This window comes from Pseudophryne corroboree, chromosome 9 (genome assembly GCF_028390025.1).
Source record: "Pseudophryne corroboree isolate aPseCor3 chromosome 9, aPseCor3.hap2, whole genome shotgun sequence".
NCBI classification, from domain to species: Eukaryota; Metazoa; Chordata; class Amphibia; order Anura; family Myobatrachidae; genus Pseudophryne; species Pseudophryne corroboree.
In genome coordinates this window covers 177807119-177819857 of record NC_086452.1, presented here as the reverse complement: position 1 = coordinate 177819857, position 12739 = coordinate 177807119, and the positions used below count along the sequence as shown (strand labels likewise).

At 45.4% G+C, this 12739-nt stretch overlaps 1 protein-coding gene across 1 annotated transcript in view; it reads right to left on the bottom strand.

The window, feature by feature from the left end:
* The window catches only part of ANKRD45 (ankyrin repeat domain 45), a 334109-nt gene that overhangs the window by 181376 nt on the left and 139994 nt on the right, over positions 1-12739 (bottom strand). Inside the window, exon 3 of the mRNA XM_063939970.1 lies at positions 2934-3101. Within this exon, the coding sequence (XP_063796040.1) occupies positions 2934-3101 (168 nt within the window). The remainder of the gene's footprint in view (positions 1-2933; positions 3102-12739) is intronic.

Below are 12739 nucleotides of genomic sequence, written 5' to 3'. Positions count from 1 at the left end.
GAATCATAGTGTTCCCCGACATTTTTCTGAGTGCCATGGAGGCGATCCCACTGGGCTCCTACTTGTTGGGCTGGAACACATCCCAGCAACCAACAGGGGTGGTGATCGCTTTAGAACTTTATGTAGACAGGAGGCTGCATGGATTTTGAAACTTCAGACATTGAACCCTCAGGGTCTTAATGAAACCATAGATCTGGAGTTCATCTGAAATTCTAGCTCAGCCTCTAGTAGTATTTCTAGCACTAGAGAGTGGGTACAGTTTTTGTTCACAGTCTCTTTTCGGTCAGTCTCTCTCTCCCCTCTTGTTTTTTTATTTTTGAGCTAGTGATATTTACTATGGCTATCTCAATTATCAAAATTAGGTATAGTAATTTTTTGCTTCCTGTACTACTTCTTACTATTACTACTATTATTATTATTACTACACATTATAATGTATTAATATTTGTACTAAATGCCCTTAAGCCAAAAAGATTTACTATTAATCCCTTTTGATCTTTTATGTTCTTTAAAATAGTTTTCCTGGCGTCTCTCTCTTATTAATTACCTTATTTCCTATCCCCTGTTCAATACATTTCCCTCTATGGCAACTTAACAAATTACTATAGGAAGATATTTGAAGCAATATATCCCTCTTATAGGTATTAATATCTATATCTTGTTGCTAGTAGAGACTCTAAGTATGAGGTATCTACATAAAGAACATCTAACTCTACTATGCTGTATGTATAAATACTGGGTATCACCAATTTGAAAAAATATATATATATATTTATGGTTATGCAAATTAATATGAAGATTAAATATTGTTATAAGATATCCTATATGATTGCTATAGATATTCCCAGTCTCATATTAAATAGATATTATATTTTATTTAAGCTTTATTATTAATTATTATTTATTTTTCATTACTATATATAATGTATTTTATACTATCACTCATTGCAGTGTAGAACTAATATAGTGATGTATATAATAAAGATGTATGCCTACTTTAAAATGATAGGAGTTTGTTTAAATCTGATGCTCTAAAACAGCTGCATGTAATTATTGATAATCAACTCCACCTGTGGAACAGGTATAAGATCAGACCACCCCTACTCCCAGGTATACCTGCCTTTCGAAAAAGACGCCCTGCTGGCGTTGAAATGCGTTAAGGATACAGGCTTCCTATTACAAGGATTTACACCCCAAAGCTACGGGAAGCTTTACACCTAAACAGCGATTCATCTTGCTCACTGAGATTAACTGTCCACTACTGCGGTTGGAGACACCTGCACTGCATCTTTTCATCTTTGCAGCCAGACCGCATACTCTAAGCTGAATGGTGGAAGCTACGAGTACCGTTTCTCCAAGCCCGGCGCAGACCGGCGAACGGAGCTCCTGTCGGATGCCCGCCCACTAGAGGAAAGGCTCATTGTGGGTCATACACACCAGGAACGCTATCCCTACTTAACTCCGGATTTACCAGCTACTAGCCCCCGTTTGCATAATACGGAGGTACCGGAGCCGGTGTGGACAGGGCTAGGACAGCGCTTTTAGACACCCCGCACGGCGCGGCTTCCAGATTGCCCACTGAGGTCCTGGTGAGTGTCTCCATCCGGACAGTGGGACAACACCAGGGAGCAGAGATTGAAGGAGCTCCTGCCCAGTGGTAACTGTGTGCATACAGCTATTAACATACATTTGTTTCTTTTCTGCAACAGCTACTCATTCTTATGAACTTATGTTTTTTGCAACTGGCTATTAGAATACAGGTGCTAGTGACTTTCGTTTCATCAATTAGCAATATCAGTGTGCACATATATAATCCATAAAAGGCTGTTCAACTTCCAGGTGTTACGATATACTAATTATATGTTACTTATTGGACCTATTTAGTGTTTATTCAGACATTGTGATGTTTTAAGATTTATTACCCCCGAGAGGTTGTTGTAATTTCTACATGCATTTTAGAAAATAAATGTTTTATTATACTCTGGTTGTCTAGCGCCACTTGTTATTTGTTTGATAGTTTTCGTTTTAAGGGATTGGCAATTCCCTTCTTTAAGAGGCTGCTGACAACCTAGTGCAGTGTTATTCACCTGAGCGCATAGTTTTTTCTATTTTTTTGGCCGGTTAGAAGACTCTGAACGCTATCTGTATGACCAGCGGAGGACCGGCCGGGTTGCGCTTGCGAACATTCTCACGTATGTACATTCTCTGTAGCCATTATTCTGTTTAGACTTATCTTGTTAGCCTGTAGTGTATAATTTGTACTTTTTTACCTTTTGGAATAATCCACTGTGGCCTTAGAACCCTGTGGTTTCAACTACAAATCAGTGTTGTGTCTTCACTTTCCTGCAAGGGTTTTAGAATGTATTTATCTGTATAAGGTGTATAAGTATTGATAAGGTGTACGCACTGCGGGTACTTTATACCGTCAGCGCTACTTAAGGTTTAAGGTATAACATCGTTGCAGTACTTTGCTGTTAAGGGTATAAAGTGTAATCATATCATTACATTGTATCATTAACAAGGTTTAAAGGTTATCAATTGTGAGTGTGCACGCTGTGTGTACTCTGTGCACTCAGTGCGGCGTGTGTACGCCAAGTACGTACCACGTGCAGGACTCTGTACGCAAATAGCGTACAAAGTGCGTAGCACGTGTATTCAGTCTAGCGGCCATATCGGCTCCACGGTAATAGTGTATCTAGAGGTATAGCTTTTCGGTCCAAGATATTATCGACATTATCATGTAAAAGCAGCACAGCTCCTGTACCACAAGTCAATCAGTGATTTCACCCTCTGGAGAATGCATTTGGTGCTGGGTAATAATAGGCGTCCATTCTGCTACTCATGAGCCAGATATAGTAAGAGGAATGAATGTATTATGCCAGGAGTGTGCAGGGTGCTGTATTAATATACGACAAGGTTGGATAATCACTTACCAGCCCATTTCAGGAAGTCAGCACCCTCTGTCTTGTTGTATCTTAGGGCTATGTCATAAGCCTTTTCACCACGGAAGTTCAATAGCAAGATGTCACCTCCCAACTCTACGAGAGTCTTTAGTACCTCCAAATGACCCCATGCTGCAGCACAATGTAGTGTCGAATATCCTACAAAAAATGATACACATAATGAATGACTCTTCATAATTTGTCACGGATATGTCAACCATAAAAAATAATGTATGTTTACACATGTATATCAACTGGTGAATACCCTATGTACAGATAGTAGTACTGATTATATAGACTCCATCCTATTACAGTGCATTTCTTTACAGAACTTTCATATTTCTGAATATAAAAGTAAATACAACTGTGTATTGCTAGTCATAAAAATTAAATATAAAGTTTTGACAGTGTAAAACAATAAAAAACCTGCAAAATTGTCATGTATAATACGGTATTTCTGTACTTTTTTTTTTTTAAACGTTAACACCAACAGAAAGAATGATGATGTTTTCTGAGTTCATGTGCCGCAATTAAAAAGCAGACCCTCCAACATGACCTGCCCCACTAGGTACAAAATGCTCTGTTTCTGGACTTCCCTCTTAATTTATGATTTCCATCACCTGTGTTGAACTAGTTAAAATAAGAATTTACTTACCGATAATTCTATTTCTCATAGTCCGTAGTGGATGCTGGGACTCCGTAATGACCATGGGGAATAGCGGCTCCGCAGGAGACTGGGCACAAAAGTAAAAGCTTGAACTAGCTGGTGTGCACTGGCTCCTCCCCCTATGACCCTCCTCCAAGCCTCAGTTAGGATACTGTGCCCGGACGAGCGTACATAATAAGGAAGGATATTGAATCCCGGGTAAGACTCATATCAGCCACACCAATCACACCGTACAACCTGTGATCTGAACCCAGTTAACAGTATGATAAACGAAGGAGCCTCTGAAAAGATGGCTCACAACAATAATAACCCGAATTTTGTAACAATAACTATATACAAGTATTGCAGACAATCCGCACTTGGGATGGGCGCCCAGCATCCACTACGGACTATGAGAAATAGAATTATCGGTAAGTAAATTCTTATTTTCTCTAACGTCCTAAGTGGATGCTGGGACTCCGTAAGGACCATGGGGATTATACCAAAGCTCCCAAACGGGCGGGAGAGTGCGGATGACTCTGCAGCACCGAATGAGAGAACTCCAGGTCCTCCTCAGCCAGGGTATCAAATTTGTAGAATTCAGCAAACGTGTTTGCCCCTGACCAAGTAGCTGCTCGGCAAAGTTGTAAAGCCGAGACCCCTCGGGCAGCCGCCCAAGATGAGCCCACCTTCCTTGTGGAATGGGCTTTTACAGATTTTGTCTGTGGCAGGCCTGCCACAGAATGTGCAAGCTGAATTGTACTACAAATCCAACGAGCAATCGTCTGCTTAGAAGCAGGAGCACCCAGCTTGTTGGGTGCATACAGGATAAACAGCGAGTCAGATTTCCTGACTCCAGCCGTCCTGGAAATATATATTTTCAGGGCCCTGACTACGTCCAGTAACTTGGAGTCCTCCAAGTCCCTAGTAGCCGCAGGCACCACAATAGGCTGGTTCACGTGAAACGCTGAAACCACCTTTGGGAGAAATTGAGGACGAGTCCTCAATTCTGCCCTATCCGTGTGAAAAATCAGGTAAGGGCTTTTATAAGATAAAGCCGCCAATTCTGAGACACGCCTGGCTGAAGCCAGGGCTAACAGCATTACCACCTTCCATGTGAGATATTTTAATTCCACAGTGGTGAGTGGTTCAAACCAATGTGATTTTAGGAATCCCAAAACCACATTGAGATCCCAAGGTGCCACCGGGGGCACAAAAGGAGGCTGTATATGCAGTACCCCTTTGACAAACGTCTGGACTTCAGGCACTGAAGCCAGTTCTTTTTGGAAGAAAATCGACAGGGCCGAAATTTGAACCTTAATGGACCCTAATTTTAGGCCCATAGACAGTCCTGTTTGCAGGAAATGTAGGAAGCGACCCAGTTGAAATTCCTCTGTAGGGGCCTCTTTGGCCTCACACCACGCAACATATTTTCGCCAAATGCGGTGATAATGTTTCGCGGTTACATCCTTCCTGGCCTTTATCAGGGTAGGGATGACTTCTTCTGGAATGCCTTTTTCCTTCAGGATCCGGCGTTCAACCGCCATGCCGTCAAACGCAGCCGCGGTAAGTCTTGGAACAGACAAGGTCCCTGCTGGAGCAGGTCCTTTCTTAGAGGTAGAGGCCACGGGTCCTCCGTGAGCATCTCTTGAAGTTCCGGGTACCAAGTCCTTCTTGGCCAATTCGGAACCACGAGTATAGTTCTTACTCCTCTCCTTTTTATGATTCTCAGTACTTTTGGTATGAGAGGCAGAGGAGGGAACACATACACTGACTGGTACACCCATGGTGTTACCAGAGCGTCCACCGCTATTACCTGAGGGTCCCTTGACCTGGCGCAATATCTGTCTAGTTTTTTGTTGAGACGGGACGCCATCATGTCCACCTTTGGTTTTTCCCAACGGTTTACCATCTCTTGGAAGACTTCTGGATGAAGTCCCCACTCCCCCGGGTGAAGGTCGTGTCTGCTGAGGAAGTCCGCTTCCCAGTTGTCCACTCCCGGAATGAACACTGCTGACAGTGCTATCACATGATTCTCCGCCCAGCGAAGAATCCTTGCAGCTTCTGCCATCGCCCTCCTGCTTCTCGTGCCGCCCTGTCTGTTTACGTGGGCGACTGACGTGATGTTGTCCGATTGGATCAATACCGCCTGACCCTGAAGTAGGGGTTTTGCTTGACTTAGGGCATTGTAAATGGCCCTTAGTTCCAGAATGTTTATATGAAGAGATGTTTCCATGCTTGACCACAAGCCCTGGAAATTTTGTCCCTGTGTGACTGCTCCCCAGCCTCTCAGGCTGGCATCTGTGGTCACCAGGATCCAATCCTGAATGCCGAATCTGCGGCCCTCTAGTAGATGAGCACTCTGCAGCCACCACAGAAGAGACACCCTTGTCCTTGGCGACAGGGTTATCCGCTGATGCATCTGAAGATGCGATCCGGACCATTTGTCCAGAAGATCCCACTGAAACGTTCTTGCATGGAATCTTCCGAATGGAATCGCTTCGTAAGAAGCCACCATTTTTCCCAGGACCCTCGTGCACTGATGCACTGACACCTGGCCTGGTTTTAGGAGATTCCTGACTAGCTCGGATAACTCCCTGGCCTTCTCCTCTGGGAGAAACACCTTTTTCTGGACTGTGTCCAGAATCATTCCTAGGAACAGGAGACGTGTCGTTGGAATCAGCTGCGATTTTGGAATATTTAGAATCCACCCGTGCTGACGTAACACTAACTGAGATAGTGCTACTCCGACTTCTAACTGTTCCCTGGACCTTGCCCTTATCAGGAGATCGTCCAAGTAAGGGATAATTAAAACGCCTTTTCTTCGAAGAAGAATCATCATTTCGGCCATTACCTTGGTAAAGACCCGAGGTGCCGTGGACAATCCAAACGGCAGCGTCTGAAACTGATAATGACAGTTTTGTACTACAAACCTGAGGTACCCTTGGTGAGAAGGGTAGATTGGGACGTGGAGATAAGCATCTTTGATGTCCAGAGACACCATATAGTCCCCTTCTTCCAGGTTTGCTATCACTGCTCTGAGTGACTCCATCTTGAATTTGTACCTCTTTATGTAAGTGTTCAAGGATTTTAGATTTAAAATTGGTCACACCGAGCCGTCCGGCTTCGGTACCACAAACAGCGTGGAATAATACCCCTTTCCCTGTTGTAGGAGAGGTACCTTGATTATCACCTGCTGGGAATACAGCTTGTGAATGGCTTCCAAAACTGCCTCCCTGTCGGAGGGAGACTTTGGTAGAGCAGACTTCAGGAACCGGCGAGGGGGAGACGTCTCGAATTCCAGTTTGTACCCCTGTGATACTACCTGCAGAATCCAGGGGTCCACTTGCGAGTGAGCCCACTGCGCGTTGAAATTTTTGAGACGGGCCCCCACCGTGTCCGAGTCCGCTTGTAAAGCCCCAGCGTCATGCTGAAGACTTGGCAGAAGCAGAGGAGGGCTTCTGCTCCTGGGAAGAGGCTGCCTGGTGCAGTCTTTTTCCTCTTCCTCTGCCCCGGGGCAGAAATGAGTGGCCTTTTGCCCGCCTGTACTTATGGGAACGAAAGGACTGAGTTTGAAAAGACGGTGTCTTTTTCTGCTGAGAGGTGACCTGGGGTAAAAAGGTGGACTTTCCGGCCGTTGCCGTGGCCACCAGGTCCGATAGACCGGCCCCAAATAACTCCTCCCCTTTAAACGGCAATACTTCCATATGTCGTTTGGAATCCGCATCCCCTGACCACTGTCGCGTCCATAACGCTCTTCTGGCAGAAATGGACATAGCACTCACTCTTGATGCCAGGGTGCAAATATCCCTCTGTGCATCACGCATATATAGTAATGCATCCTTCAAATGCTCTATAGTTAGTAATATACTGTCCCTATCCAGGGTATCAATATTTTCAGTCAGCGAATCCGACCACGCAACTCCAGCACTGCACATCCAGGCTGATGCGATTGCTAGTCGCAGTATAACACCAGTATGTGTGTATATACTCTTCAGGATATTTTCCAGCCTTCTATCCGCTGGTTCTTTGAGGGCGGCCGTATCAGGAGACGGTAACGCTACTTGTTTAGATAAACGTGTGAGCGCTTTATCTACTCTAGGGGGTGTTTTCCAACGCGCCCTAACCTCTGGTGGGAAAGGGTATAGTGCCAATAATTTATTAGAAATTAGCACTTTTTTATCGGGGGAAACCCACGCTTTATCACACACCTCATTTAATTCATCTGACTCAGGAAAAGCTACTGGTAGTTTTTTCACTCCCCACATAATACCCTTCTTTGTGGTACTTGTAGTGTCAGAAATGTTCAATGCCTCCTTCATTGCCGTGATCATGTAACGTGTGGCCCTACTGGACATTACGTTTGTCTCCTCACCGTCGACACTGGACTCAGTATCCGTGTCTGGGTCTGTGTCGACCCACTGAGGTAACGGGCGTTTTATCGCCCCTGACGGTGTCTGAGACGCCTGGACAGGCACTAATTGATTTGTCGCCTGTCTCATGTCGTCAACAGTTTTTTGTAAAGTGCTGACATTGTCACGTAGTTCTTTAAATACAACCATCCAGTCAGGTGTCGACTCCCTAGGGGGTGACATCACTAATACAGGCAATTGCTCTGCTTCCACATCATTTTCCTCCTCATACATGTCGACACAATCGTACCGACACCCAGCACACACACCGGGAATGCTCTGATAGAGGACAGGACCCCACTAGCCCTTTGGGGAGACAGAGGGAGAGTTTGCCCGCACACACCAGAGCGCTATATATATCTATAGGGATAACCTTATATAAGTGTTACTCCCTTTTATAGCTGCTGTTTATAATTTAGCTGCCAATAGTGCCCCCCCTCTCTCGTTTTTACCCTGATTCTGTAGGGACTGCAGGGGAGAGTCAGGGAGCCGTCCTTCCAGCGGAACTGTGAGGGAAAATGGCGCTTGTGTGCTGAGGAGATAGGCTCCGCCCCTTCACGACGGCCTTATCTCCCGCTTTTTTCTGGAAAACTGGCAGGGGTTAAATACATCCATATAGCCCAGGAGCTATATGTGATGTATTTCTTTTGCCATCCTAAGGTATTTCTGTTTTTATTGCGTCTCAGGGCGCTCCCCCCCAGCGCCCTGCACCCTCAGTGACCGGAGTGTGAAGTGTGCTGAGAGCAATGGCGCACAGCTGCAGTGCTGTGCGCTACCTTAGTTGAAGACAGGAAAGTCTTCTGCCGCCGATTTCACCGGACCTCTTCGTTCTTCTGGCTCTGTAAGGGGGCCGGCGGCGCGGCTCCGGGACCCATCCAGGCTGAACCTGTGATCGTCCCTCTGGAGCTAATGTCCAGTAGCCTAAGAAACCCAATCCACTCTGCACGCAGGTGAGTTCGTTTCTTCTCCCCTTAGTCCCACGATGCAGTGAGCCTGTTGCCAGCAGGACTCACTGAAAATAAAAAACCTAAAATAAACTTTTACTCTAAGCAGCTCAGGAGAGCCACCTAGCATGCACCCTTCTCGTTCGGGCACAAAAATCTAACTGAGGCTTGGAGGAGGGTCATAGGGGGAGGAGCCAGTGCACACCAGCTAGTTCAAGCTTTTACTTTTGTGCCCAGTCTCCTGCGGAGCCGCTATTCCCCATGGTCCTTACGGAGTCCCAGCATCCACTTAGGACGTTAGAGAAATGATAAGAAAGATGTTTCTTCACAGGTGATGGCAGTAATAAATTAAGAGGGAAGTATAGAAATAGAGCATTTTGTACCTAGTGGGACGGGTCATGTTGGAGGGTATGAAAAAGCTGGCGTACAACCCCTTGGGTCATATCTAATCACTGCACATACACGGTCCTACTGTATTACATCTTAAGGATAAGAAACGAGATAAATGATAGCGCAAATATTCAAAATCTACAGAAGACTAATACCCCTTTCACATCGCACAAATAACCCGATATTGACACGGCATATTGCCGTGTCGAAATGGGTCAGTGTGCGATGTGAAAGCTCCTTTGCTGAATTAGCGGGTCTCCTGACCCGGTAATTCAACCCGGTAAAAAAGAAGGGTTATTACCGGGTTGAATACCGGGTCAGGTGCAGTGTGAATGGGAGCCGTTCCGATGCGACACGGCTCCCATTCACAGCATAAGGAGAGGCGGCGCAAGAGATGAGCTCATCTCCCAGCGCCGCCTCCACCCCCACCCCTGCTGGGCCCCCCGCTGCTATGGCAACCGACCCGGTACATTGCCGGGTCAGAAAGCCGGCAAAGGAGCGCAAATGCCGGATCCCACACGGTAAGGACACGTTTCTCTTACCGGGTGGGATCCGGCATTTGCAATCTGAAAGCAGCATAAAAGGTACAGGTTGAAGATTCACCTTACTTCAAAGAAAATACCTTATATCGAACAGACATAAAGTTTTTATAATCCCGCACCAGTTTTCTTAAATATTTTTTTATATGTAGAACTTGAATGTATCGTGGTAACTAGTGCGTTACTGACTTATCTTGGGTTTATTAAACCCTGTTTCTTGTTCTAAACGCAGGTGCTCTCCAAATGCTTTTGGGTCCTAGACCCATACAATGTAATCAGAAAGAAGAAGGAAAAAGAAGCATTTTTTTGGACGCACTAAACCACTGTTCATTTTTTTTTTTAATTATCTTTAATGGGTATGCATTAAAATTATAATCTCAAGGAATTGGTGAAATATTAAAATATAGTGTGAGTATAGCCTTTATTTCAGTAGATACTTTGAGGGATCACCATTCGGGAATTAGAAGTTTTTAATATCACATTCTGTTTTCTTACTCACACTATATTTTTATATTTCACCAATTCCTTGAGTTTAGTGCATCCAAAAAAATGCTTCTTTTTCCTTCTTTATTCAGATTACCTTATATCGAACAGACCTGATCGCTGGGCAGCGATTTTTGCAGCCCTGTGATCAGATAGTTGCTGCCTACAGGGAAAGTGTATTTTAGCTGTACAAGTGTGCAATCGCATGTGTAGCAGCGCTGTACAAACAGATCTTGTGCAGTGTCTGGGGGGTAATTCCAAGTTGATCAAAGCAGGAAATGTTTTAGCAGTTGGGCAAAACTATGGCCCTCATTCCGAGTTGTTCGCTCTATAAATTTCTTCGCATCGCAGCGATTTTCCGCTTAGTGCGCATGCGCAATGTTCGCACTGCGACTGCGCCAAGTAAATTTGCTATGAAGTTAGGTATTTTACTCACGGCTTTTTCTTCGTTCAGGCGATTGTAGTGTGATTGACAGGAAGTGGGTGTTTCTGGGCGGACACTGGCCGTTTTATGGGTGTGTGCGGAAAAACGCTACCGTTTCTGTGAAAAACGCGGGAGTGGCTGGAGAAACGGAGGAGTGTCTGGGCGAACGCTGGGTGTGTTTGTGACGTCAAACCAGGAACGACAAGCACTGAACTGATCGCAGATGCCGAGTAAGTCTGGAGCTACTCAGAAACTGCTAAGAAGTGTGTAATCGCAATTTTGAGAATCTTTCGTTCGCAATTTTAAGAAGCTAAGATTCACTACCAGTAGGCGGCGGCTTAGCGTTTGTAAAGCTGCTAAAAGCAGCTTGCGAGCGAACAACTCGGAATGAGGGCCTATGTGCACTGCATGGGAGGCAGATATAACATGTGCAGAGAGAGATAGATTTGGGTGTGGTGAGTTCAATCTGCAATCTAAATTGCAGTGTAAAAATAAAGCAGACAGTATTTACTCTGCACAGAAACAAAATAACCCATCCAAATCTAACTCTCTCTGCACATGTTATATCTGCCCCCCCTGCAGTGATCATGGTTTTACCCAACTGCCAAAAAATTTCCTGCTGCGATCAACTTGAAATTACTAGTGATGAGCACCGGAAATTTTTCGGGTTTTGTGTTTTGGGTTCGGTTCCGCGGCCGTGTTTTGGGTTCGAACGCGTTTTGGCAAAACCTCACCGAATTTTTTTTGTCGGATTCGGGTGTGTTTTGGATTCGGGTGTTTTTTTCAAAAAAACCTAAAAAACAGCTTAAATCATTGAATTTGGGGGTCATTTTGATCCCATAGTATTATTAACCTCAATAACCATAATTTCCACTCATTTTCAGTCTATTCTGAACACCTCACACCTCACAATATTATTTTTAGTCCTAAAATTTGCACCGAGGTCGCTGGATGACTAAGCTCAGCGACCCAAGTGGCCAACACAAACACCTGGCCCATCTAGGAGTGGCACTGCAGTGTCAGGCAGGATGTCCCTTCAAAAAACTACTCCCCAAACAGCACATGACGCAAAGAAAAAAAAAAGGCGCAATGAGGTAGCTGTGTGACTAAGATAAGCGACCCAAGTGGCCGACACAAACACCTGGCTCATCTAGGAGTGGCACTGCAGTGTCACGCAGGCTGGCCCTTCAAAAAACTACTCCCCAAACAGCACATGACGCAAAGAAAAAAAGAGGCGCAATGAGGTAGCTGTGTGACTAAGATAAGCGACCCAAGTGGCCGACACAAACATCTGGCCCATCTAGGAGTGGCACTGCAGTGTCACGCAGGCTGGCCCTTCAAAAAACTACTCCTCAAACAGCACATGACGCAAAGAAAAAAAGAGGCGCAATGAGGTAGCTGTGTGACTAAGATAAGCGACCCAAGTGGCCGACACAAACACCTGGCCCATCTAGGAGTGGCACTGCAGTGTCACGCAGGCTGGCCCTTCAAAAAACTACACCCAAACAGCACATGACACAAAGAAAAAAAGAGGCGCAATGAGGTAGCTGTGTGACTAAGATAAGCGACCCAAGTGGCCGACACAAACACCTGGCCCATCTAGGAGTGGCACTGCAGTGTCACGCAGGATGGCCCTTCCAAAAAACACTCCCCAAACAGCACATGACGCAAAGAAAAATGAAAGAAAAAAGAGGTGCAAGATGGAATTATCCTTGGGCCCTCCCACCCACCCTTATGTTGTATAAACAGGACATGCACACTTTAACCAACCCATCATTTCAGTGACAGGGTCTGCCACACGACTGTGACTGAAATGACGGGTTGGTTTGGACCTCCACCAAAAAAGAAGCAATCAATCTCTCCTTGCACAAACTGGCTCTACAGAGGCAAGATGTCCACCTGTTAGGGTCTCCTGCCCTGTGCTGCCACGTCGTCATGGCAACCGGGAGACAAGTGCTA